At 35.4% G+C, this 22,483-nt stretch overlaps 1 protein-coding gene across 8 annotated transcripts in view; it reads right to left on the bottom strand.

Moving 5' to 3' along the window:
• kcnab2b (potassium voltage-gated channel subfamily A regulatory beta subunit 2b) overlaps nucleotides 1–22,483 on the bottom strand; it is an 84,219-nt gene that overhangs the window by 4,423 nt on the left and 57,313 nt on the right. For 5 of the 8 annotated variants that reach the window (XM_073822897.1, XM_073822896.1, XM_073822892.1 and 2 more), the window contains 11 exons: nucleotides 22,433–22,470; nucleotides 22,045–22,124; nucleotides 19,376–19,420; nucleotides 16,573–16,617; nucleotides 15,050–15,093; nucleotides 14,505–14,591; nucleotides 12,212–12,256; nucleotides 8,241–8,326; nucleotides 6,281–6,401; nucleotides 6,103–6,197; nucleotides 3,199–3,319 (listed from right to left, as the gene is read on the bottom strand). In XM_073822897.1, the coding sequence (XP_073678998.1) occupies nucleotides 3,199–3,319; nucleotides 6,103–6,197; nucleotides 6,281–6,401; nucleotides 8,241–8,326; nucleotides 12,212–12,256; nucleotides 14,505–14,591; nucleotides 15,050–15,093; nucleotides 16,573–16,617; nucleotides 19,376–19,420; nucleotides 22,045–22,124; nucleotides 22,433–22,470 (807 nt within the window). The remainder of the gene's footprint in view (nucleotides 1–3,198; nucleotides 3,320–6,102; nucleotides 6,198–6,280; nucleotides 6,402–8,240; nucleotides 8,327–12,211; nucleotides 12,257–14,504; nucleotides 14,592–15,049; nucleotides 15,094–16,572; nucleotides 16,618–19,375; nucleotides 19,421–22,044; nucleotides 22,125–22,432; nucleotides 22,471–22,483) is intronic. The other 3 variants (XM_073822893.1, XM_073822891.1, XM_073822895.1) reach the window with 1 other exon arrangement.

Raw genomic sequence — 22,483 nt, 5'->3', positions numbered from 1 at the left:
AAAGCTGATTTTAGCTATAAGATTCTCTAAGGAGAGATGAAAGCAATTCAGGCCTGGGTGCTTTTTATATAACCAACAATGTCAGAACACTGAACAGAAAAAAGACAGAGGTAGGTATACTTGACAGAGTGCTAACATGTGTGGGCATTAAATTTGAACTAAGCAGTTACTGCTGAAGCAAGTGCATTTTAAAGCTATAAAAATAAACTTGAGTTTTGTTCCAGAACATCCGACACTCAAGGAAGCGTATTGTGGCTTTAACCATCTATTAAAGGATTAGTTCACTTACAGAACAAAAATTTACAGATAATTCACTCACCCCCTTGTCATTCAAGATCTTCATGTCTTTCTTTCTTCAGTCGTAAAGAAATTATTTTTTTGAGGAAAACATTTCAGGAATGTTCTCTGTGTAGTAGACTTCAACTGTGCCTGCGAGTTTGAACTTCCAAAATGCAGTTTAATTGCAGCTTCAAAGGGCTCTAAACAATCCCAGCCAAAGAAAAAAGGCATGTTTTTTTAAGAAAATGACTGATCGTTTCACTAGATAAGACCCTTATTCCTTGGCTGGAATCATTAAGAGCCCTTTGAAGCTGCATTTAAACTACATTTTGGAAGTTCAAACTCGCGAAAACCGTTTAAGTCCATTATATGGAGAAAATTCCTGAAATGTTTCCCTCAAAAAACAATTTCATTACGACTGAAGAAAGAAAGACATGAACATCTTGGATGACAAAGGAGTGGGTAAATTATTGGAAAATTTTTGTTCTGGAAGTGAACTAATCCTTTGAACTTATTTGTTTTAAGCTTGGACTTTACTGGAGTCAATGCACGTTCCTTGTCTCATTGTACTGTAAAGCCATGTAATATGTTGAATATCTTGTTTCACTTAGACATAATTAACATTATAGAAGAAAACTGAGCTTAAATGTTAACGTTGACATTTTTTTAAATATTTTTACACATCACATTAAAATTGTAACACCACAAGAACAGGCACACAACAACATCACAACAAGTACCAAACAACAGTATCTGGTCTGCAGTTATCAGTCAGACTCAGCACTAACCTACTAAACCCCTACTGTTACGGTCACCTTTACTGCTCTATTAAATCAGGTTATATAAATAATTAGCAAGCAACAAAACCTGAAGCTACACAGGCTGAATACAATCAGAGTTATGTTAAAAAATGTCCTGGCTCTTCCAAGCTTTATAATGGTGGTGAATGGCTGTTGAGATTTTGGAGTCCAATAAAATGCATCTATCCATCATAAAAAGTACTCCACACAGCTCCAAGTGGTTAATAAAGGCCTTGTGAAGTGTATCAATGTAAGAAAAATAACCATATTTCAAACTCTATAAACCGTAATCTCTAGCTTCCAATAACCGTGATAAAAGTGTTCACGAGAGAGTGGCATTCCAGTGAATGACGTAGGCAAAAACGGTGACGAACTCTGTGATGAATGCGGAAGCGCAGTTAAGAGAGTAAAACAAAACACCAGTCTTGAATTAGAAGTACAAAACGAGGATTTGTAAAGAAAAATGTCAGAGGATTTCATTATAAGCCAAGAGGAGACTGGTTTTCCTTTGTAAACAAAACTTGGTTCTCATGAGACTATGCTATGCCTACGTCATCCACTGGAACGCCACTCTCTTGAGAATGTGCATACAACAGTAAGTGGAAGCTAGAGATTACAGTTTATAAAGTTTTGCACTTTATTGGACCTCAAAATCTCCATGCCCATTCACTGCCATTATATGGCTTGGAAGAGCTAGGACTTCTGTATTCTTCTGCAAGAAGAAAGTCATATACACCTAGGATGGCTTTAGGGTAACAAAATTTTCGGGTGAACTATCATTTTAAAAGAGAAGTTCACTTCCAGAAGAAAATTTACAGATAATTTACTCACCCGCTTATCATCCAAAACGTTCATGTCTTTTTTTCTTCAGTCGTAAAGAAATTATGTTTTTTGAGGAAAACATTTCAGGATTTCTCTCCATATAGTGGACTTCAATGGTGCTTGTGAGTTTGAACTTCCAAAATGCAGTTTAATTGCAGCTTCAAAGGGCTCTAAACGATCCCAGCCGAGAAAGAAGGGTCTAATCTAGCGAAACAAAAATAAAAAAACTAATTATATACTTTTTAAGCTCAAATGCTCATTTTGTGTAACCTGTGTGAACTCTAAACTGCGTGTATTTTGGCTCAAGACAGTTAGGGTATGTTGAAAAACTCCCATTTCATTTTCTCCTCCAACATAAAAATCGCCCTACATCGCTGTTTTACCTTTTTTTGTAAAGGGGGTTTGATTATCTTTGCATGTTCACTTTGTAAACACTTGGTCGGTATTTCTGCAGCGATGTAGGATGATTTTACAGTTGGAGGAGAAAATGAGATGGGAGTTTTTCCGACATATCCTAACTGTCTTAAACCAGAATACACAGAGTACATGCAGAGCTAGACAAGATACGCATTTGAGGTTAAGAATATAAATGGTCAATTTTCTTCAGAAAATAACCGATCGTTTCACTAGAGCCTTTTGAAGCTTTTGAAGCTGCATTTAAACTGCATTTTGGAAGTTCAAATTTGTAGGCACCATAGAAGCCCACTATATGGAGAGAAATCCTGAAAAGTTTTCCTCAAAAAACAATTTTTTTTTACAACTGAAGAAAGAAAGACATGAACATCTTGGATGACAAGGGGGTGAGTAAATTATCTCTAAATGTTTGTTCTGGAAGTGAACTTCTCCTTTAAGATAGTCTCACACTGGCCAACTTTTGAATTGTAGTCTGGTCCATATTACAACTTATTCTGGCCAAGAGCAGGCCACTTAGACAGAAAGAGACCACCTGTGTGTTCTAAAATCAGCTGAAATATCAAAAATACCTGATATGCTAGAATTAACTGCATAGAATTAAAGTCTAGCATGGCTTAATAGGGTCATATTGATCAACCAAACCTTGTCTCATGGCATCAGGTTAGTGTATGAACTATGGTAAAACCTCTGATGTGTTGATTCAGAAACAGAAAGTTCAGAAACAGAAACAGACATTGAACAGACACAAGACTGTCCAACACAAGACCCAGACAACACAGGACATAAGCAGGAGACGAGAACAGATGGCCTGTCCTGAGCTCCAGGCAGGCAGACAGACAGACAGACAGAAAGAGAGAGAGCAGCAAGGCCCGGGCAGTATTACCGATGGCCAGCTGGGGCAGTGTGCATCCCAGCCGCTCCGCAATGGCCTGCAACTCTTTCAGCTTCGCCTGCTGACGGCGGCCTTCCTCACTCAGGATCTTGTCCTTCAACCACTGGTAGCCCTGTTTCAAATAGACAGCACACCTGCTCAGAGAGCCACACGCCACCGGCCGCCGTGCCACAGGAATAGCTGCTGGATATTCATTGTGTTTGTGAAGTAATGATGGAATGGATGATATCTAAACACACAGCCACAGGAACTTGTTTTATGAGCGGGTGCTGATGGGATAATGAGGTGGGAATGTGATGGGTACCAGCTGCCTAAAGGTGGTAAACATGCTTCTCAAAGTTTTGCTCAACTTATCATGCTCTCACAAGAAATAGGACAGGGCTATGTTGTAGACATTAATTATTAATTATTAAAAGAGAGTTGTATAATGCTATAATTTGTGCTGCTTGCTACTAAATGAAAGCACATCTCATATAAAAAAAAAAAAACTGTATGCTGTTATTTTTTTTAATGGATCACACAAAAACTTTTTTTAAAGAATTTTCATATACACTACTTTTTAAAATTTTAATGGCCCATAAGTTTTTTTTTTTGATGGTTATTGTGTCTTTTTATTTCACAAATTTGACTTTTTTCTCAGAATTGCATGATATAAACTTGCAATTGCGAGTTATAAAGTCAGAATTCCAAGATATAAACTCACAACTGCGAGAAATAAAGTCAAAATTGCAAGTAAATTGCATTTCCTCACAAATGTGAGTTTATATCTTGCAATTCTGATTTTTTTCCTCACAATTGTGAGTTTATATCTTGCAGTTCTGACTTTTTTTCTTAAAATTGTGAGATTCAAACTCATAATTTCATATTAAAACTCGAGTTATGAAGTCAGAATTGTGAGATAAAAAACAGACTTATTTTCTCGCAATTGCAAATTTATACCTTGCAATTTTAGTTTTTTTTTTTTTTTTTCAAAATTGCATTATATAAACTTGCAATTGCGAGTTATAAAGTCAGAATTGCAAGATTTAAAAAATTTGACTTTTTCCTAGCAAATGTGAGTTTGTATTTTGCAATTCTGACTTTTTCTTGCAATTGCATGATCTCAATTGCGAGTTATAAAGCCACAATTGCGAGAAATAAACTCACAATTGTGAGAAATAGTCAGGATTACAAAACTTCTGAAAAAAGTGACTTTTTTCCTCGCAAATGCAAATTTTTATCTTACAATTATCTTACATTTTTTCTCAGAATTGCATAATATAAACTCACAATTGCGAGTTATAAAGTCATAATTGTGATATATAAACTCACAATAGCGAGTAAAAGTCAAAATTGTGAGATAAAAACTGACTTTTTTCTTTAAATTGCATGATATAAAAGTCAAAATTGTGAGATAAAAACTGACTTTTTTCTTTAAATTGCATGATACAGTATAAAAGTCAAAATTGTGAGATAAAAACTGACTTTTTTCTTTAAATTGCATGATACAGTATAAAAGTCAAAATTGTGAGATAAAAACTGACTTTTTTCTTTAAATTGCATGATATAAAAGTCAAAATTGTGAGATAAAAACTGACTTTTTTCTTTAAATTGCATGATACAGTATAAAAGTCAAAATTGTGAGATAAAAACTGACTTTTTTCTTTAAATTGCATGATATAAAAGTCAAAATTGTGAGATAAAAACTGACTTTTTTCTTTAAATTGCATGATACAGTATAAAAGTCAAAATTGTGAGATAAAAACTGACTTTTTTCTTTAAATTGCATGATATAAAAGTCAAAATTGTGAGATAAAAACTGACTTTTTTCTTTAAATTGCATGATATAAAATTGTGAGTTATAAAGTCAGAATTGCAAGATTAAAAAAATATTTTTTCTCACAAATGTGAGTTTGTATTTTACAATTCTGAATTTTTCTCAGAATTGCATGATATAAACTCTCAACAGACTTATAAAATCAGAATTGCGAGATTAAAAAATTCAGACTTTTTCTCGCAAATGTGAATTTGCATCTCGCAATTCTGACTTTATTTCTCAAAATTGTGCATTATTCTCTCGCAATTCTGACTTTTTTCTCAAAATTGCATTATATAAACTAACAATTGCAAGTTATAAAGTCAGAATTGCGAGATTAAAAAATTCTGACTTTTTTTTTTGCAAATGTGAGTTTGTATCTCGCAATTCTGACTTTTTTTCTCAAAATTGTGCGTTGTTCTCTCGCAATTCTGACTTTTTCCTCAAAATTGCATGATATAAGCTTGCAATTTCGAGTTATAAAGTCAGAATTGCAAGATACAAAAAATCTATGTTTCTCTCAATTGTGAGTTTATGTCTTGCAATTCAGACTTTATAACTCGCAACTGAGAAAAAAAGTCAGAATTGCGAGATGTAAACGTGATCCATTTTAAAAAATCTTTAAAATATCTATGCAGTATGTATAAGTTTGGGTTTTGCTTAGATGTTTATCAAGCTATTTATGTATATTTATAAATGTTCATTTGTACATCAGATAAATCTGCGACTGAGTTGGGCATGTGTTGCAGTCTGCTTACATCTGCATGTATTTTTATGCATACAATGCAATGTACAGTCAAAAATCAAAAGCACTCAATGGCTGTGTATAAAGATATGTACGGAAAGGCACTATATGACAGCAAAGAAAAGAGAAGAAACATAAAAGTGCTTGTGCATTCATCTACACGCATGTGTGCAGATGAATCGGAGCACTTCACAATCCACTAAAGTGAAAAAAAATCCCAAAAAAATACAAGTGGAAACTCAAGCAAGGCCTTCATTGAAAACACACACGAAGCATCAATGAAGATCACCACCAACAACAGTCAGGACAGACCAAGAGATGTGCTGAGAGACTGTGACACATAGCCGAGGAATACCTTGAGAGAGGCTCTGGAATAAGGAGGCACGCCGCTGTCATACTTCCCGGAGATGATCCCACAGGCCAGCGGAGACCACGTCATGGCTCCCACACCTGCACAGACACAATTGTTGTTAAAGTAACTCATTGTTAAAGTTGCTTGAAAAATAACATTTCTTTAGTGAAAACACACACACCTATCTTATGGAAGAGTTCAGGCAATTGTACTTCCACCTTCTCTCTCTGAAACATGTGATATTCGGCCTGCTCACAGACAGGTGGGATCAGGTTAAACTGTCGTGCCACTGAGTACGCCTCCTAAAAAACATACAATATACATAGATTCAGAGCTGCTCATAATAGAACAAATCCATTTATACATGTGTGCCGATTCCTTTGTGAATGCACCTCCCTGAATGCACACTGTAAAAAATTCTTACACAGTGAAAAATACATAGCGGACAGGAAACTGACAACACGCGACAGACGAGACAGAGAAGGTTACTTTTGGTTCATTTTTTAAAGAAATTCAAACAAAAAATACCATTTTGTGGCTCTTTAATGTGGCCTGACAGATCGCTGTAGACGCATCAGTTCAAGCGGCATGTGATTTGATCATCTCTTCCGCTTTACTAGGTATAGTGCAAAATAAACATGAATGAACCTCAGAGGGTATCTTTTTTTAAAACACGGAAAGTCAACAATACAAACAATTTTTCCAAGTTCAAGTCTACAGACGTTAATCTACTCTCCTGCCTCCTGTCAAACAAAATGGCAGATTTGGCATTATGATTGGTCAGATCACCTGTCAATCAAACTTCAGGCGAAGGGTCAATTCAGAAAACATTAGTACAACATGGTCACAGTTTACTAAAATTAGGAAACGAATTAGTACAGCGTGCCATGATTTACTTAGCACAACAGCCAAGATTTATTAAAACTAGGGAACAAATTAGTGCAACATGCCACAATTTACTTAAACAATGGAACAAATCAGTATAAAGTGGCCACAATTAACTAAAACTAGTGAACGAATTAGTACAATGCCCCAAATTTACTAGAATGAGGGACAAATTATTACAACGTAGCCACAAGTACCTAAAACAAGGTAACAAATTTGCAATTTGTAGTCACTTTATATAAATATACACTGCCATTCAAAAGTTTGGGATCAGTAATATTTTTAATGTTTTTAAAGAAGTTTCCTATGCTCATCAAGGCTAAATTTATGTGATTAAAAATTCAGAAAAATATATATATATTGTGATAAAAAATAACTGTTTTCTATGTAAATGTAATTTATTCCTATGATGCAAAGCTGAATTTTCAGTGTCACATGATCCTTCAGAAATCATTCTAATATGCTGATTTATTACTTTTATTATCAATGTTGGAAACAGCCGTGCTGTTAAAAATTTTTTTGGAACCTATTCTACTTTTTTCAGGATTCTTTATTAAATAAAAAGTTAAAAAGAATAGCAATTATTTAAAATAGAAATCGTTTGTAACAATACAAACTACCATTTAAAAGTTTGTGGTCAGTAGATTTTTTTCTTTCTTTTTTTGAAAGAAATTAATATTTTATTCACCAAGGATGTGTTAAATTGATAAAAACTGATAGCAAAGACTTATATTGGTAAAAAAGATCTATATTTTGAATAAATGCTATTCTTTTTCATTCATCAAAGAATCCTGAAAAACGAATCACAGGTTGCAAAAAAATATTAAGTAATACAACTGTTTCCAACATTGATAAACAAACATAATAAATCAGACTATTAGAATGATTTCTGAATGATCACGTGACACATCATCAACAATGGCTGATATAAATAATATTTCAAAATATATTAAAATAGAAAACCATTATTTTAAACTGTAATAATATTTAACAATAGTTTTTCTGCATTTTTGATCAAGTAAATGCAGTCTTGATGAGCATAAGAATTATTTAAAAACTCTTACTGATCCCAAACTTTTGAACGGCAGTCTATATAGTTTTTTTTTTCCGTACATAAGAGAGAAAAAACAATGACTGTCATCAAGGGGGAGATGCTGAAACAACCTGAATACTTATTTTATATCATTTTTATTTCACTGAAAACAAAAAAGGCTTATTTTAATGTGTTAAACAATACACTGTGCTTTCAAACCTACCATAATCTCCATGGAGCTCCAGCGGGACGTGCCCCAATACATGGCCATTCCTTGGTTAATCACATGGGTCATCGCTCGAACCGTCTCTGCCAATCACAATATAAACAATCAAAGTCCAGACAACACTCAGATATTGAGGGACCGAGGAACAAAAGCAGATGTGAGAGTATCAGAGTGTATCTAAGAGAGAGTCAGGTAACCGCAATACACCTAGCTAGTAAAAAAAAACAAGGACGAATATAACAGTAAAGTAATGGAAGTGGAGCAGAAGTAGATTCTGAGAAAGGCTAAGAGCAACAAAGGCCATTATTCATATTTTTTTTTTATACAAAGTGACAGGGCATTAAAAATGGCCTGAAGGTTATGCATGTTATAGTAACTCTACTCAAAGAGTTTCTCAGTGGGCGGAAAATAAATCAGAGTGTGACTCCGGATTGTATGACATCTCCTCAAGGCTGCATTTCACTGACATTTAGCAAAGAAGCGATTTTCAACGGTCCAGCCTACAATCTACTATGTGTCATGCGATTATTATACATTGCTGCATAAGTGTACCCTATTATGAGAAATGAACCAGATAAAATGGATTAAGAAATCAAACTGTCGTTAATAACAGAAAATATCTGTCATATACTATAGAGGTGTCACACCATGGGCCGTTATACTGAACACTGCAGTAGTTTCACACAAACATTAATTTAGGAGCAGTAGCAGGTCTCCCATTTTGAGACTTTGATGCTTGAAAAGTACAATAAGGTGTCATTTGTTAACATAAGTTAATGTATTAACTAACATGACTGAACAATGCACAATAGATTTACTACACTATTTATCTTTGTTAATTTTAATTTTTGTAATTTATTTTTTTGCATGTTTGTCACATTTTAATGTTTCAGATCATCAAACAAATTTAAATATTAATCAAAGATAACACAAGTAAACACAACATGCAGTTTTTAAATGAAGGGTTTTTTTTACGAAGGGAAAAACAAATCCAAACCCACATTGCCCTGTGTGAAAAAGTTAAAACATAACTGAGTTCAGTTTCTCTAGCCACACCCAGGCCTGATTACTGCCACACCTGTTCGCAATCAAGAAATCACTTAAATAGGACCTGCCTGACAAAGTGAAGTAGACCAAAAGATCTTTAAAAGCCACACATCATGTTGAGATCCAAAGAAATTCAGGAACAAATGAGAAAGAAAGTAATTGAGATCTATCAGTCTGGAAAAGGTTATAAAGCCATTTTTAAAGCTTTGGGACTCCAGCGAACCACAGGGAGAGCCAATATCCACAAATGGCGAAAATATGACACAGTGGTGAACCTTTCCAGGAGTGGCCGGCCAACCAAAATTACCCCAAGAGTGCAGTGACGACTCATCCAAGAGGTCACAAAAGACCCCATATCAACATTTAAAGAACTGCAGGCCTCTCTTGCCTCAGTTAAGGTCAGTGTTCATGACTCCACCATAAGAAATAGACTGGGTAAAAATAGCCTGCATGGCAGAGTTCCAAGACGAAAACCACTGCTGAGCAAAAAGAACATAAAGGCTTGTCTCAGTTTTGCCAGAACACATCTTGAAGATCCCCAAGACTTTTGGGAAAATACTCTGTGGACTGACGAGACAAAAGTCTCTTTTTGGAAGGTGTGAGTCCAATTACATCTGGCATAAAAGTAACACAGCATTTCAGAAAAAGAACATCATACCAACAGTAAAACATGGTGGTGGTAGTGTGATGGTCTGGGGCTGTTTTGCTACTTCTGGACCTGGAAGACTTGCTGTGATAAATGGAGCCATGAATTCAGCTGTCTACCAAAAAATCCTGAAGGACAATGTCCGGCCATCTGTTCGTGACCTCAAGCTGAAGCGAACTTGGGTTCTGCAGCAGGACAATGATCCAAAACACACCGGCAAATCCACCTCTGGATGGCTGAAGAAAAACAAAATGAAGACTTTGGAGTGGCCTAGTCAAAGTCCTGACCTGAATCGTATTGAGATGCTGTGGCATGACCTTAAAAAGGCGGTTCATGCTCGAAAACCCTCCAATGTGGCTGAATTACAACAATTCTGCCAAGATGAGTGGGCCAAAATTCCTGCACAGCGCTGTAACAGACTCATTGCAAGTTATCGCAAACGTTTGATTGCAGTTGTTGCTTCTAAGGGTGGCTGAACCAGTTATTAAATTTAGGGGGCAAACACTTTTTCACACAGGGCCATGTGGGTTCAGATTTTGTTTTCCCTTCATAATAAAAAACTTCATTCAAAAACTGCATGTTGTGTTTACTTGTGTTATCTTTGATTAATATTTAAATTTGTTTGATGACCTGAAAAATTAATGTGTGACAAACATGCAAAAAAAGGAAGGGGGCCAACACTTTTTCACACCACTGTAAACTAAGATTAATAAATGCTGAGGAAGACTTGTTTATTCTTAGTTCATGTTAACTAATGAACCTTATTGTAAAGTCTAACAAATTTTTTCCTCATTTCATTTATACATTTTATAGTTTCATGATGAGGCCAACATCACAAAAAAATCCCACATATTAACAAACTGCAAAAACGAAAACACATACTGTATATAAATAAACAAGGATAATCAAATAGGTCATATATTATGACAAATCATCCAATTATTTATTATTATTATTTAGTCATTAAAAACACTGCAGGCAGGACAGCATTCACAAACCTCTAGTGAATATCATATGATAGAATATTTGTAATTTACCAGTTTATACTGGGTTCTCCATTTAGTCTCTTTTAAGATTTGTGAATAATATCACTGTGAACAAAACTAGTAGACAAAGAGAAAATATCAGATTAGACAGAAAACAAACACGCATGCAAAAAAAAAAATGAGCAGCCACTTGCAGTAATAAAATATTCACATGCAGGGAAGCCAAGGACACTGCAGTCAATCATCTTGCAAAAAAATTATATTTATTATTGGTTTTAAGAAAATCGAAAGATTAGGCTAAAGCAAAGTATTAGCAGATGCTGGTTAAAGTGTTTTAATTATTTACTTTTCATTATATTATGTGTGATAGACTACCAGTCAAAAGTTTTTGAACAGTAAGATTTTTTTTTTGTTTTTTAAAGAAGTCTCTTCTGCTCACCAAGCTTGCATTTATTTGATCCAAAGTACAGCAAAAACAGTACAATTTTGAAATATTTTTACTTTTTAAAAATAACTGTTTTCTATTTGAATATATTTTAAAATGTAATTTATTCCTGTGATTTCAAAGCTGAATTTTGAGCATCATTACTCCAGTCACATGATCCTTCAGAAATCTTTCTAATATTCAGATTTGCTTCTTAAAAAACATTTATTATTATTATGTTGAAAACAGCTGAGTAGAATTTTTTCAGTTTTTTTATGAATAGGAAGTTCAAAAGAACAGCATTTCTCTGAAATAGAAATTATTTCAAATTTTCACTGTTTTGCTGTACTTTGGATCAAATAAATGCAGGCTTGGTGAGCAGAAGAGACTTAAAAATATTAAAAATCTTGCTGTTCAAAACCTTTTGACTGGTAGTGTATATGCAACTGTATTTATCTACACTGACAGAAAAAAAGAAGCGAAGCCCAAAAAAATTGATCCGCTCATCACCTACAAGACAAGTGCATTTCTAAGAAAAATTAAGAATGAAGAAGATATTAAAATGGAATGAAAATGCATGGTAAATGTTCAACAAAAAATGAATTAAAAAATACACTATAATCATGGGTCAGTAAGATGCAATGACCTTCTCCAATTTTCACTTGCAAGATGGACAGGATAGTCAAAGAAATCAATCATTCTACGGCATACCGGGTTTAATAGGAACTTCTGGAAATTTTCAGCATTTTATGGACACGGTCAGGTTTCTCACACCAGGAAAAGAGGGCAAAAACTATCACAAATCAAAGCCATAAAATGCTTTTGGAGACAGGAGGTCAAAACTCTCACTGAGGGTACCATGTACCTTCTATGATGAATGTTCTTGATTTTGAAGTGTTAAATGGATCTCCTGGTGATAAACAAACAAACAAAAGACTGTGAAAAGAGGTTTACCAACCAGCAAATGGAATGAAATCTCTGAAGAAAAAAAAAAAGGCAGCAGAACTGGACCAGAGCGGATTCTGGAAATCCCACCCTAATGGGGCCACACTTGAACTTTCGAGGTGTGTGAACAAGCACAAGCAATCATGTCTACATGACCATGACCTCAGAAGCATCAGGCTGTCTCGATCTGTCCACATTCCCCTCACAGCTCTACAGCATGGTATCGTCACAGTTTAGTTAAGTTGGACTCAATTAACAGCATTTGTAAGATGCACAGTGCCCTGCAAAAGTATTCATACCCCTTTATTTAAACAGAACTGTTACAACTTCATAAATGTATTAAAAATAAAAAACTGAAATAAGTACATTGCATAAGTATTCATACCCTTAACTTAGTACTTACTTGAAGCACCTTTACAGCCTCAAGTCTTTTTGGGCATGATGCAACAAGATTTGCACATCAACATTTAGCAATTATCTGCCATTCTTCTTCTCACCTCTTCACTTCTTCGCTCTGTCAACTTGGATGGGTTCTGGCAGACATTTTCAGGTTTCTCCAGAAATGTTTGATTGGGTTCAAGCCCAGGCTGTGGCTGTGCCACTCAGGGACATTCACAGAGTAGTCTATAAGTCACTCTTTCTGTGTTCATAGGTTCATTGTCATGTTGAAAGGTGAACCTTCTGCTCAGTCTGATGTTCTGAATGCTCTGGACTGGCTTTTCATTAAGGCTATCTCAATATTTTGGTGCACTGAGCTTTTCTTCTACTCTGACGAGTTTCTCAGTCCCTGCCACAGAAAAACAGCCCATAGCATGAGGCGGCATCCACCACACTTTACTTGTACTTTGCAGGTGATGAGCAGTGCCTGGTTTCCTCTAAACATGATGCTTGGATTTGAGGTTCAAGAACCTCAGAATCTTGTTTCTTACAGTCTGAGGGTTTTTTAGGTGCTTTTTGCAAACTACATGCATCTGTGAACCTTCAATGCAGCAGATTTTTTTCTGAACTCTTCCCCAGATGTGTGGCTTGATGCAAGTCTCTGAGCTCTACATGCAGTTTTGTTTTTTTTACCTCAGGGCTTGGTTTTTGTTCTGATATGCATTTTCAGCTGTTAGCCCTTTTATTAAGACATGTGTGCCTTTCCAAATTCTCTTCACTCAAAGTGAAGTAACATCTACTGTGCAAGCAAGATGGATGCTCCTGAGCTTAATTTCAGCTGTTCCAGACAAGGGTATGAATACTTATGCAATGGAGTCATTTAAGTTTTTTATTTTTAATAAATTTGCAAAGTTTTTTGCTTTGCCATTATGGTGTATGGAGTGTAGATTGATGTGGGAAAAAGTAAAAGTAATTTAAAGCAGTTTAGCATAAGGCAGCAACATAACAATATGTGAAAAAGTGAAGGGGTATGAATACTTTTGCATGGCACTGTATATTACCACAAAATTTCATTTCGATTCTCCCCTGATTTTCTTATTTCTTGAGGAACAAATCTTTGTGGTAATAAAAATGATGCCACAAATGATGCCAACTGAGCTTAACTTGTACTATACTTGTATTCCTTTAATATCTTACCATTCTCAAGGAGTAGAGCATTATTAGCCAATCAGGACTTTAAGGAAATGACCAACAAAAAAAATCCCCATGCTGTGGTGCTGTAAATATGCTAATTAAGTAACCTAAGATCTTTCAATCATGCTGCTTTGGTTGTCTAGCCCTCTAAGCTATTACTTTTTATAATGAAAGATCTACTGCGACGAGATGTAAATGTACTAGTCCATTTAATGAGTTTGTAAAGCTCTCCAAAGCAAGAGCATGCACTCTTCCTCGACTAAAGTACGACTTGACTCGACCATTAAATGCATAATGGATGCAACTGCTGTGATGCAAACTTGAATCATCTTGACAGCACACTTAGACCACATGCTTCATTCACTGCTTAACGTTGCAAAATAGACAATTAATTATTCCACATGACGTTGTAGTTTATTACAAAATTAAAAGGGATGATTAGACTATTTTTGGAACTTAAAGGTAATCAACTCTCTGCCATTGGTCTCAATGTGTTTGATCACTTTTATAAGTTAAGAGCTGTGCGGCTGGTCTGATATACAGTAGTCTCATGCTTCAGTCCAAAGCAGTTAAGTGAGCCATTCCAGTGCTGGTAGTCAAAGATGCAAAAACTATCCCAGCATCCCGTCAAGCACACCTACCTTCCATTGGCGTGTTGGGGTCGGGTCTGTTAGCAAACACTACGTCCACATACTCTAACTGAAGTCTCTCCAGTGACGCCCTTAGACCTGAAGGCCAGAAAAACAAAGTAGTATTTAAAGCTGAACTTTTTCCTTTTCATTTATCTTTCTGTTTGGTGATGCTACTGACACAAACTATCCATTGCAGTACTGTAAATTGGTACTGTACAATTTTTAAGGAATGAAGTACTTTAAAGGATTAGTTCACTTCCAGAATAAAAATTTCCTGATAATTTACTTTATGTTTTTACTTTATGTAGGAAAACATTCCAGGATTTTCCATCATGTAGAGCCCTTTGAAGCTGCACTGAAACTGCAATTTGGACCTTCAACCTGTCGGCCACCATTGTCCACTGTGTAGACATGAACATCTTGGATGACATAGGGGTGAATCATTTTTAAGATTTTTTTATTCTGGAAGTGAACTAATCCTTAGAGGTGTTAAAACATTGCATTGTCTTAGCAAATTATGGCCCCAAAAAGATTTAATTTTTAACATGTCTTACCCTCTATTATGTGCTTTCTGGACAAGCCTCTCTCTGTTTCTGCTCTGAAAACAAACAAGTGAATTATTACTAAAGTGAATTGAAGTGTGTGTGCATGATGTAAATTCACCTTATCTATTTTCTAAATTCTTGTTATTGACCTTACTGTGAACGATTCTTTAATAATTAAAAAAAATAGTCCGACCTTGTTATTTTTAACTAAAAAGTCAACTTGATCTTCCGGTGAAACGACAGACTTTCAATCATTTAGTTTGCTCAAACCTGTCCCTTCCTTACAATCGACAGCAAGCTGCCATTCAGACAGCTTCATCCAATCAACAAATGATGCACAAAACCAAGTCCCCGCTCAACATTTTTTTTTGTCCTTTTCGATAATCCACTCAGATGTTCGTCACAGTACAAAATAAAACCTCTATTGCTTGTTGCATTGCAAATTTAAAGGGATAGTTTACCCAGAAATAAAAATTCTGTCACTAATTACCCTTATATCGCTCCAAAACCCATATGATCTTCGTTCATCTTCAGAACACAAATTAAGATATTTTTTAAGAAATCTGAGAGCTTTTAGACCCTGTATATACAGCAACTGAAACATTCAAGGCCCAGAAAGGTAGTAAGGACATTATTAAAATAGTCCATGTGCCATCACCGTAATTTTCTGAAACTATGAGAATACTTTTTATGCGCAAAGGAAACAAAAATAGCAACTTTATTCAACATTTTTTTCAATTTTGTCACAAGAGTACCAGGACGCATATGTGTGGTGCTGCTGACACAAAACTGGCGTTTTGTTGTGGTACTCTCATGAATGTGCATTAAAGACTGACACGGAGGAGAAGAAATTGTTGAATAAAGCTGTTATTTTTGTTTTCTTTGCAAACAAACAGTACTCTCGTAGCTTCATAAAATTACCACTGTTATCACATGGTTTTAACAATTTCCTTACTACCTTTATGGGCATTGAATGCGTCAGTTGCGTTGCTGTCTATGCAAGGTCAGAAAGCCCTCGGATTTCATCAAAAATATCTTAATTCATGTTCCAAAGATGAACAAAAGTCTTACGGGTTTGGAACGACATGAAGTTGAGTAATTAATCACAGAATTTACATTTTTGGGTGAAATATCCCTTTAACGTGATGCTGATGTGCAGTGATGCACACATAATAATCAGTGATCTACCTCAGGTAAATTTACTAAAGGTCACATTTAATATGACCTAATGTGAGCACAGTGGCAATTTTAAACCCATTAATGTTTGATGGTGACCTCACATCAGTGCTCGGCTTTGGCCTTTAATTTGCGCTGAGTGAAAGAGCACAGCTCAGAGGGGGGATTCGACCTGGATCGTTTTCCCGTGAGGGTCTGCAGGACTTCCCTCACTATATCCCACACACAGCTTCACACGCACTCGTATGAAAGAGACTATCATTAACCTGCTTCCCCTGTTGCTCTCACAGTCAGTGGAAGATATGAATCATCGTTAACCTCATTCTGACACATACACACACAAGAACAGCACTTACTTTCCACCCCAGTATATCTTGGTGGTGATGACCAAACTGGAACGTCTATGAAAGACAGGAGACAAAGTGGTTGAAAGCAAAACAAAGGCAAGGACAGGTCAGACATCATGATGATTGATGGGTAAACAACAGTGTCAGTTTACGCTTCAGGAAATGACAGTGTAGTTACACTGTATTCTAGTTATTGAAAAGTTCAGGAACTGTTGTATATCAGGGTTTTTTATATATTTTTTAACTAAATTAATTCCAAAATATGTATATTATATATTATACTATATTATATTATAATGAAAGTTCAGCTTTGCCATCACAACTATGAACAAAGATTTTAAAAATAGAAAAAAAATTTTTTTTTAAATCGTAATAAAATCATCTTTTTTTATTAATATAAAGAAACCTAAAAATGCATCCTTGGTGAACATTCCAAACCCTACATGTATTAAAATATTTGTATAACAAATAAATATCATTTATAATTTATTATAAATAAAATAAATAATATTAATAATACTAAGAAGAAAAATAATTATATGCGACCCTGGACCAAAAACTTAAGTAGCTCGGGTACAGTATATTGTACATTACACTGTATGGGTCAACATTATCAATTTTTCTTTTATGCCAAAAATCATTAGGATATTAAGTAAAAATCATGTTCCATGAAGGTATTTTAACATATTCATATCAAAACTTAATTTTTGATTAATAATATGCATTGCTAAGAACTTAATTTGCACAACTTTAAAGGCGATTTTTTCAATATTTTGATTTTTTTGAACCCTCAGATTCCAGATTTTCTTGGCCAAATATTCTCCTATCCTAACAAACCATACATCAATAGAAAGCTATTATTTATTATATTTATTCAGCTTTCAGGTAATGTATAAATCCTAATTTCAAAAAACTGACCCTTATGACTGGTTTTGTGGTCCAGGGTCAAATGTACAGTGAGGTCAATAAGTATTTGATCACCCTGTGATTTTGCAAGTTCTCTTACTTAGAAATCATGGAGGGGTCTACAATTTTCAGCATAGGTGCATTTCCACTGTGAGAGACAGAATCTAAAAATAAAAATCCGGAAATCACATTGTATGATTTTTTTAACAATTTATTTGTGAATTACTGTGTCAAATAAGTATTTGATCACTTGAGTCAAAAAATGTTAATATTTGGTACAGAAGCCTTTGTTAACAATTACAGAGGTCAAGCATTTCCTGTAGTTCTTCACCAGGTTTGCACACACTGCAGGAGGGATTCTGGCCCACTCCTCCATACAGATCTTCTCTAGATCTGTCAGGTTTCGGGGCTGTCGCTGATACATGGCCCCGTTCATCCTCTCCTTAATACAGTGGAGTCGTCCTGTCCCCTGTGCAGAAAATCACCCCCAGAGCATGATGCTTCCAGCCCCATGCTTCACTGTAGGTATGGTATTATTGGGATGATACTCATCATTCTTCTTCCTCCAAACACGGCGAATGGAGTTAAGACCAAAAAGTTCTACTTTGGTCTCATCTGACCACAGGACTTTCTCTCATGACTCCTCTGGATCATCCAGATGGTCTTCAGACGGGCCTGGACATGGGCTGACTTAAGCAGGGAAACCTTTCATGCGATGCAAGATTTTAAACCATGACGTCTTAGTGTATTACTGATAGTAGCCTTGGAAACGATGGCCCCACCTCTCTTCACGGCATTGACCAGCTCCTCCCGTGTAGTTCTGGGCTGATTCTTCACCATTCTTGGCATCAATACCCCACGAGGAGAGATCTTCCGTGGGGCCCCAGTCCGGGGACATTGACAGTCATCATTAGCCTCTTCCATTTTGTGACAATTACTCCAACAGTTGTGTCTTTTGACAGCTCTTTGGTTTTGCCCATGTTGCTACTTAGACTTTGGCTGATTGTGGGGTGCACAGGTGTCTTTATGACAGCTAACGACCTCAAACAGGTGCTACTAATTTAGAATCATGAGCAGAGTGTAGCTGGACTATTTAAAAGCAAAATAAAAAGGTCTTTGAGGGTCAGAAATCTGGCTGATAAGCAAGTGATCAAATACTTATTTGATACAGTAATTCCCAAATAAATTGTTAAAAAAATCATACAATGTAATTTCCGGATTTTTATTTTTAGATTCTGTCTCTCACAGTGGAAATGCACCTATGCTGAAAATTGTAGCCCCCTCCATGATTTCTAAGTAAGAGAATTTGAAAAATCACAGGGTGATCAAATACTTATTGACCTCACTGTATATTATATACAAAATGATTCAGTAAAGTAATAAAGTGCATTATAATGTTAACCATAACATAATCTTATTTTCGAATAAAATCAATCATTTAGAAATTTAAATATCTTCTGTTAAAAAAAAAGCTTCTTCTTTGCAGAAGATGATCTAAAGCGGCTTTAGTAGAATATTCATGCTAAAATATTCTCCTCTCCCAAGAGAAGATTTTTTTAATACTTGAAACTGCAGTCATGCCATGTTTCTAAAAAGGGCAAAAACTCGGGTCCAAAATTAGACATCTTCCCCTGGGGGGAAGCAGCTTTCGCCTCAGTGCTCGCATACAGTGAATGGTAGGATGAATAAAAGCTAATGTCCCCTTAAGTGCAAAATCCACATTAGTCATTCACAAACTAACAGAAGCTGCAAGGTACAAGCAAGCATCTTCCCACTGAGACGAAGTCAGCAGTTATTCTGACAGTCTGAGAAGGAGAAAACAGCATACAAATAGTAGTTCACATCAAATGAGAGTCTGAATTTACAGTATTTTGAACCTTTAAAAGCAGCAAGTCAATATGTTTACCTCCATCCTTTCTTCTTGATGATACTGCCGAGAACCATTTCAGCCCTGCAAGACAGAGAGAAGCAATTATCATGGTATTATTTTAGCCTAAAAACCTTCTCCTCCTCACAATCAGTGAGCAAAAGTGTCCTCTACGCTGGGGGATTCCCTGTTCTCAGCTTCTGGAGAATTAATCTAATGAAGCATTCACTTTACAGCAATATGAAAGGAACTCCCTGTGTAAACACAGGCAAAACACTTCACGTTTTTTTTTTCCTCCTGCGAGCAGATTTTTCAAAAGAGGAGAGAGTGAAAGGGAGAGAGTGCGTCTAATGACAGATGTTCCATTTTTGCCCTCAGGACCAATGTGTTCTTCATGAATGGTTCTCCCATCAGGCCTCGTCATCCCTTTGCGAGAATGTGAGTCCTTGTGACAGCTTGTAACAAATGAAGCGCTATTGTAACGTGGGCTCAAGAGGGCAGCAGATGTCCTCAGACAAACTCACAAACAGAACTAGTCTTCGTCTAGTGTTTAACTAGCAGTCTAGATACTGTAAGTAAACACACCGTTGTAAACAAGTGTATGTGTATGAGTAATAAAGGTCAGGTTGTTTGTCCGTGCTGCAGTGTTTACAGTACTGTCTTCATCATTCTGCACAAGCCTCATCGCTGGCTTGACACGGCATGAAACACGGATGAAAAATGCGTCAAATGCCAGGGCACACACAGACGGCATATATATGTCCTTAAACACTCATGAGGTCCGCCTCATTAAAGTGCCGTTTTGTACCGTTGAGTGGATTTCCACTGAGTCAGGCTATTTCAGCTTAACTTTATCAGCAATTCCCTGACGTTACAGTTCCACGGCATTGCAGAAAATAAAGACGCCACTGCTAAATTTACTGCAAGTTAGCAGGTTTTAGCTATTCACCTTTCTATCTTTTTTTCTCTTCTTGCACAAGTGAATTTTGCTGACCAAACACTAAATTCTTTCACTAGGTCGCCTTAAACATAGGTACATAGTGTACAGTAAACAGCAGTTGTAATAAGTATGAATGTTAGTGAGATGTATAACAAATCAGCAACTTGTAAAATGAACAAATGAATATAATACATAAATACAAATATAATACACTATTAATTTAAATAAAAAATGTATTATAATAAATAATAACACATTTTGATCACTATGGGGTTTTCAATAAACAGTTCGTCAACCTTAACATTTGGCCCCCACAATCTTGAATACTTGTCACATCTTCGCTAAGAAACATGAACCATTTAGCCAAAGCTACAGTATATAACATTTAAAAAAAAAAAAAAAGATATTTTAATAGTAAACAACGATTTGGCATCCTGAAAGCACCCATCTATGAAAACCCGTTTCCACCAATGCATTAAAAAAAAATAAAAAGGCAATTTGCGACTCAAATTGCAAGTTTACGTCTCGCTATTCTGATATAAACTTGCAAGTTATAAAGTCAGAATTGCGTGATATTAACTGCGAAAAATAAAGTCGCAATTCTGTATTAAGTTATAGAAACTTGCAATTCTGACTTTTTTCTCAGAATTGAGCATAACTGCAAAAAATAAAGTCAAAATTCTGAAAAATCAAGTCTCAATTCTGAATTAAGTTACATAAACTTGCAATTCTGACAATTTTCTCCAAATTGCATGATAAAAATTTGCAGTTGTGTTTTATAAAGGCAGAATTGCATGGTATAAACTTGGAATTCTGACTTTTTTCTCAGAATTGAGTGATATAAACTGCAAAAAATAAAGTCACAATTGCGAAAAATGAAGTCTCAATTCTGTATTAAGTTATATAAACTTGCAATTCTGACAATTTTCTCTGAATTGTGTGATATGAACTTGCAGTTGCGTTATATAAAGTCAGAATTGCGTGGTATAAACTTGGAATTCTGACTTTTTTTTCTCATAATTGCATGATATAAAGTGCAAAAAATTAAGTAACAACTGAAAAATTAAGTCTCAATTCTGTATTAAGTTAAATAAACTTGCAATTCTGACTTTTTTCTCAGAATTGCATGACAAACTTGAAATTCTGACCATTTTCTCAGAATTGCGTGATATAAACTTCCAATTGCTCGTCATCAAGTCAGAACTGTGTGATACAAACTCACAATTTCAAAAAATAAACTCACAATTCTGACTTTCATCTCAGAATTGTTATATAAACTTGTGATTCTGACTTTAAGCCTGAATTTTGAGATTAAAAACAGCAATTATGAGAACATAACTCACAATTGCGAGTTTAAATCTCACAATTCTGAGAACAAAAAAAAGTCAGAATTGTGAGATATAAACTCACAATTGTGAGAAAATGTTTATATCCCTAAATTCTCACTTTATATCTTGTTATTCTGATTTTACAATTCAAAATAAGGAGCTTATATCTCACAATTTTGATTCCATAACTCGCAATTATGGATCATGCACTTCTGAGAAAAAAGTCAGAATTGTGAGATAAAAAGTAACAATTACCTTTTTTATTCAGTGGGGGAAACGGTTTTCATACCCATCATATCTGTAAGTAGGTCTATACAGTCCTATAAAAGATTTAATTTAGATTTAATACTTTACTAATCTCCTCATATATACAGTAAGTGTAAATCCCTATAGGTGGAAGAGCACAGCAATGAATGATGGGAAATCAGTAGAGTACTCACTTCCCTGCCGCATACACCTCGGCTGTGTCAAACAGATTGATACCGTTCTCGTACGCCAGTGTCACCAGCTGCTCAGCTATCTGAGAAAAGAAAGAGAGGGAAGAGATGGGAACAGATCACAGATGGAAAGAAAACAAACAGCTGAAAGGGCATTATAGCTTTATGTCATCTTCAGCACAACAAAATTCAAATGACATTGTTGTAATTATCTGTACTGCATGCTGTGCTGCCATTTAGTTACTGTACAGTACAGGATGATTAAAGCTACACTTACCATGTAATATTCAAGTTATGTTTTTTCAAGTTTTTATGCTTTACTGAAAAAGCAGGCTAGCATGCTAAATGCTACTGCCCAGCAGTTTGTGAATAAAGAGTATGAAAACCCTACCTCATCTGTTATTTGACCACCAAAAGTCACCCATGTGCCTGAAGAGAGAAC

This window comes from Garra rufa, chromosome 18 (assembly GCF_049309525.1).
Source record: "Garra rufa chromosome 18, GarRuf1.0, whole genome shotgun sequence".
Classification (NCBI taxonomy): domain Eukaryota; kingdom Metazoa; phylum Chordata; class Actinopteri; order Cypriniformes; family Cyprinidae; genus Garra; species Garra rufa.
The sequence above is the reverse complement of the archived record's forward strand: the minus strand, read 5'-3'. Positions and strand labels throughout refer to the sequence as shown.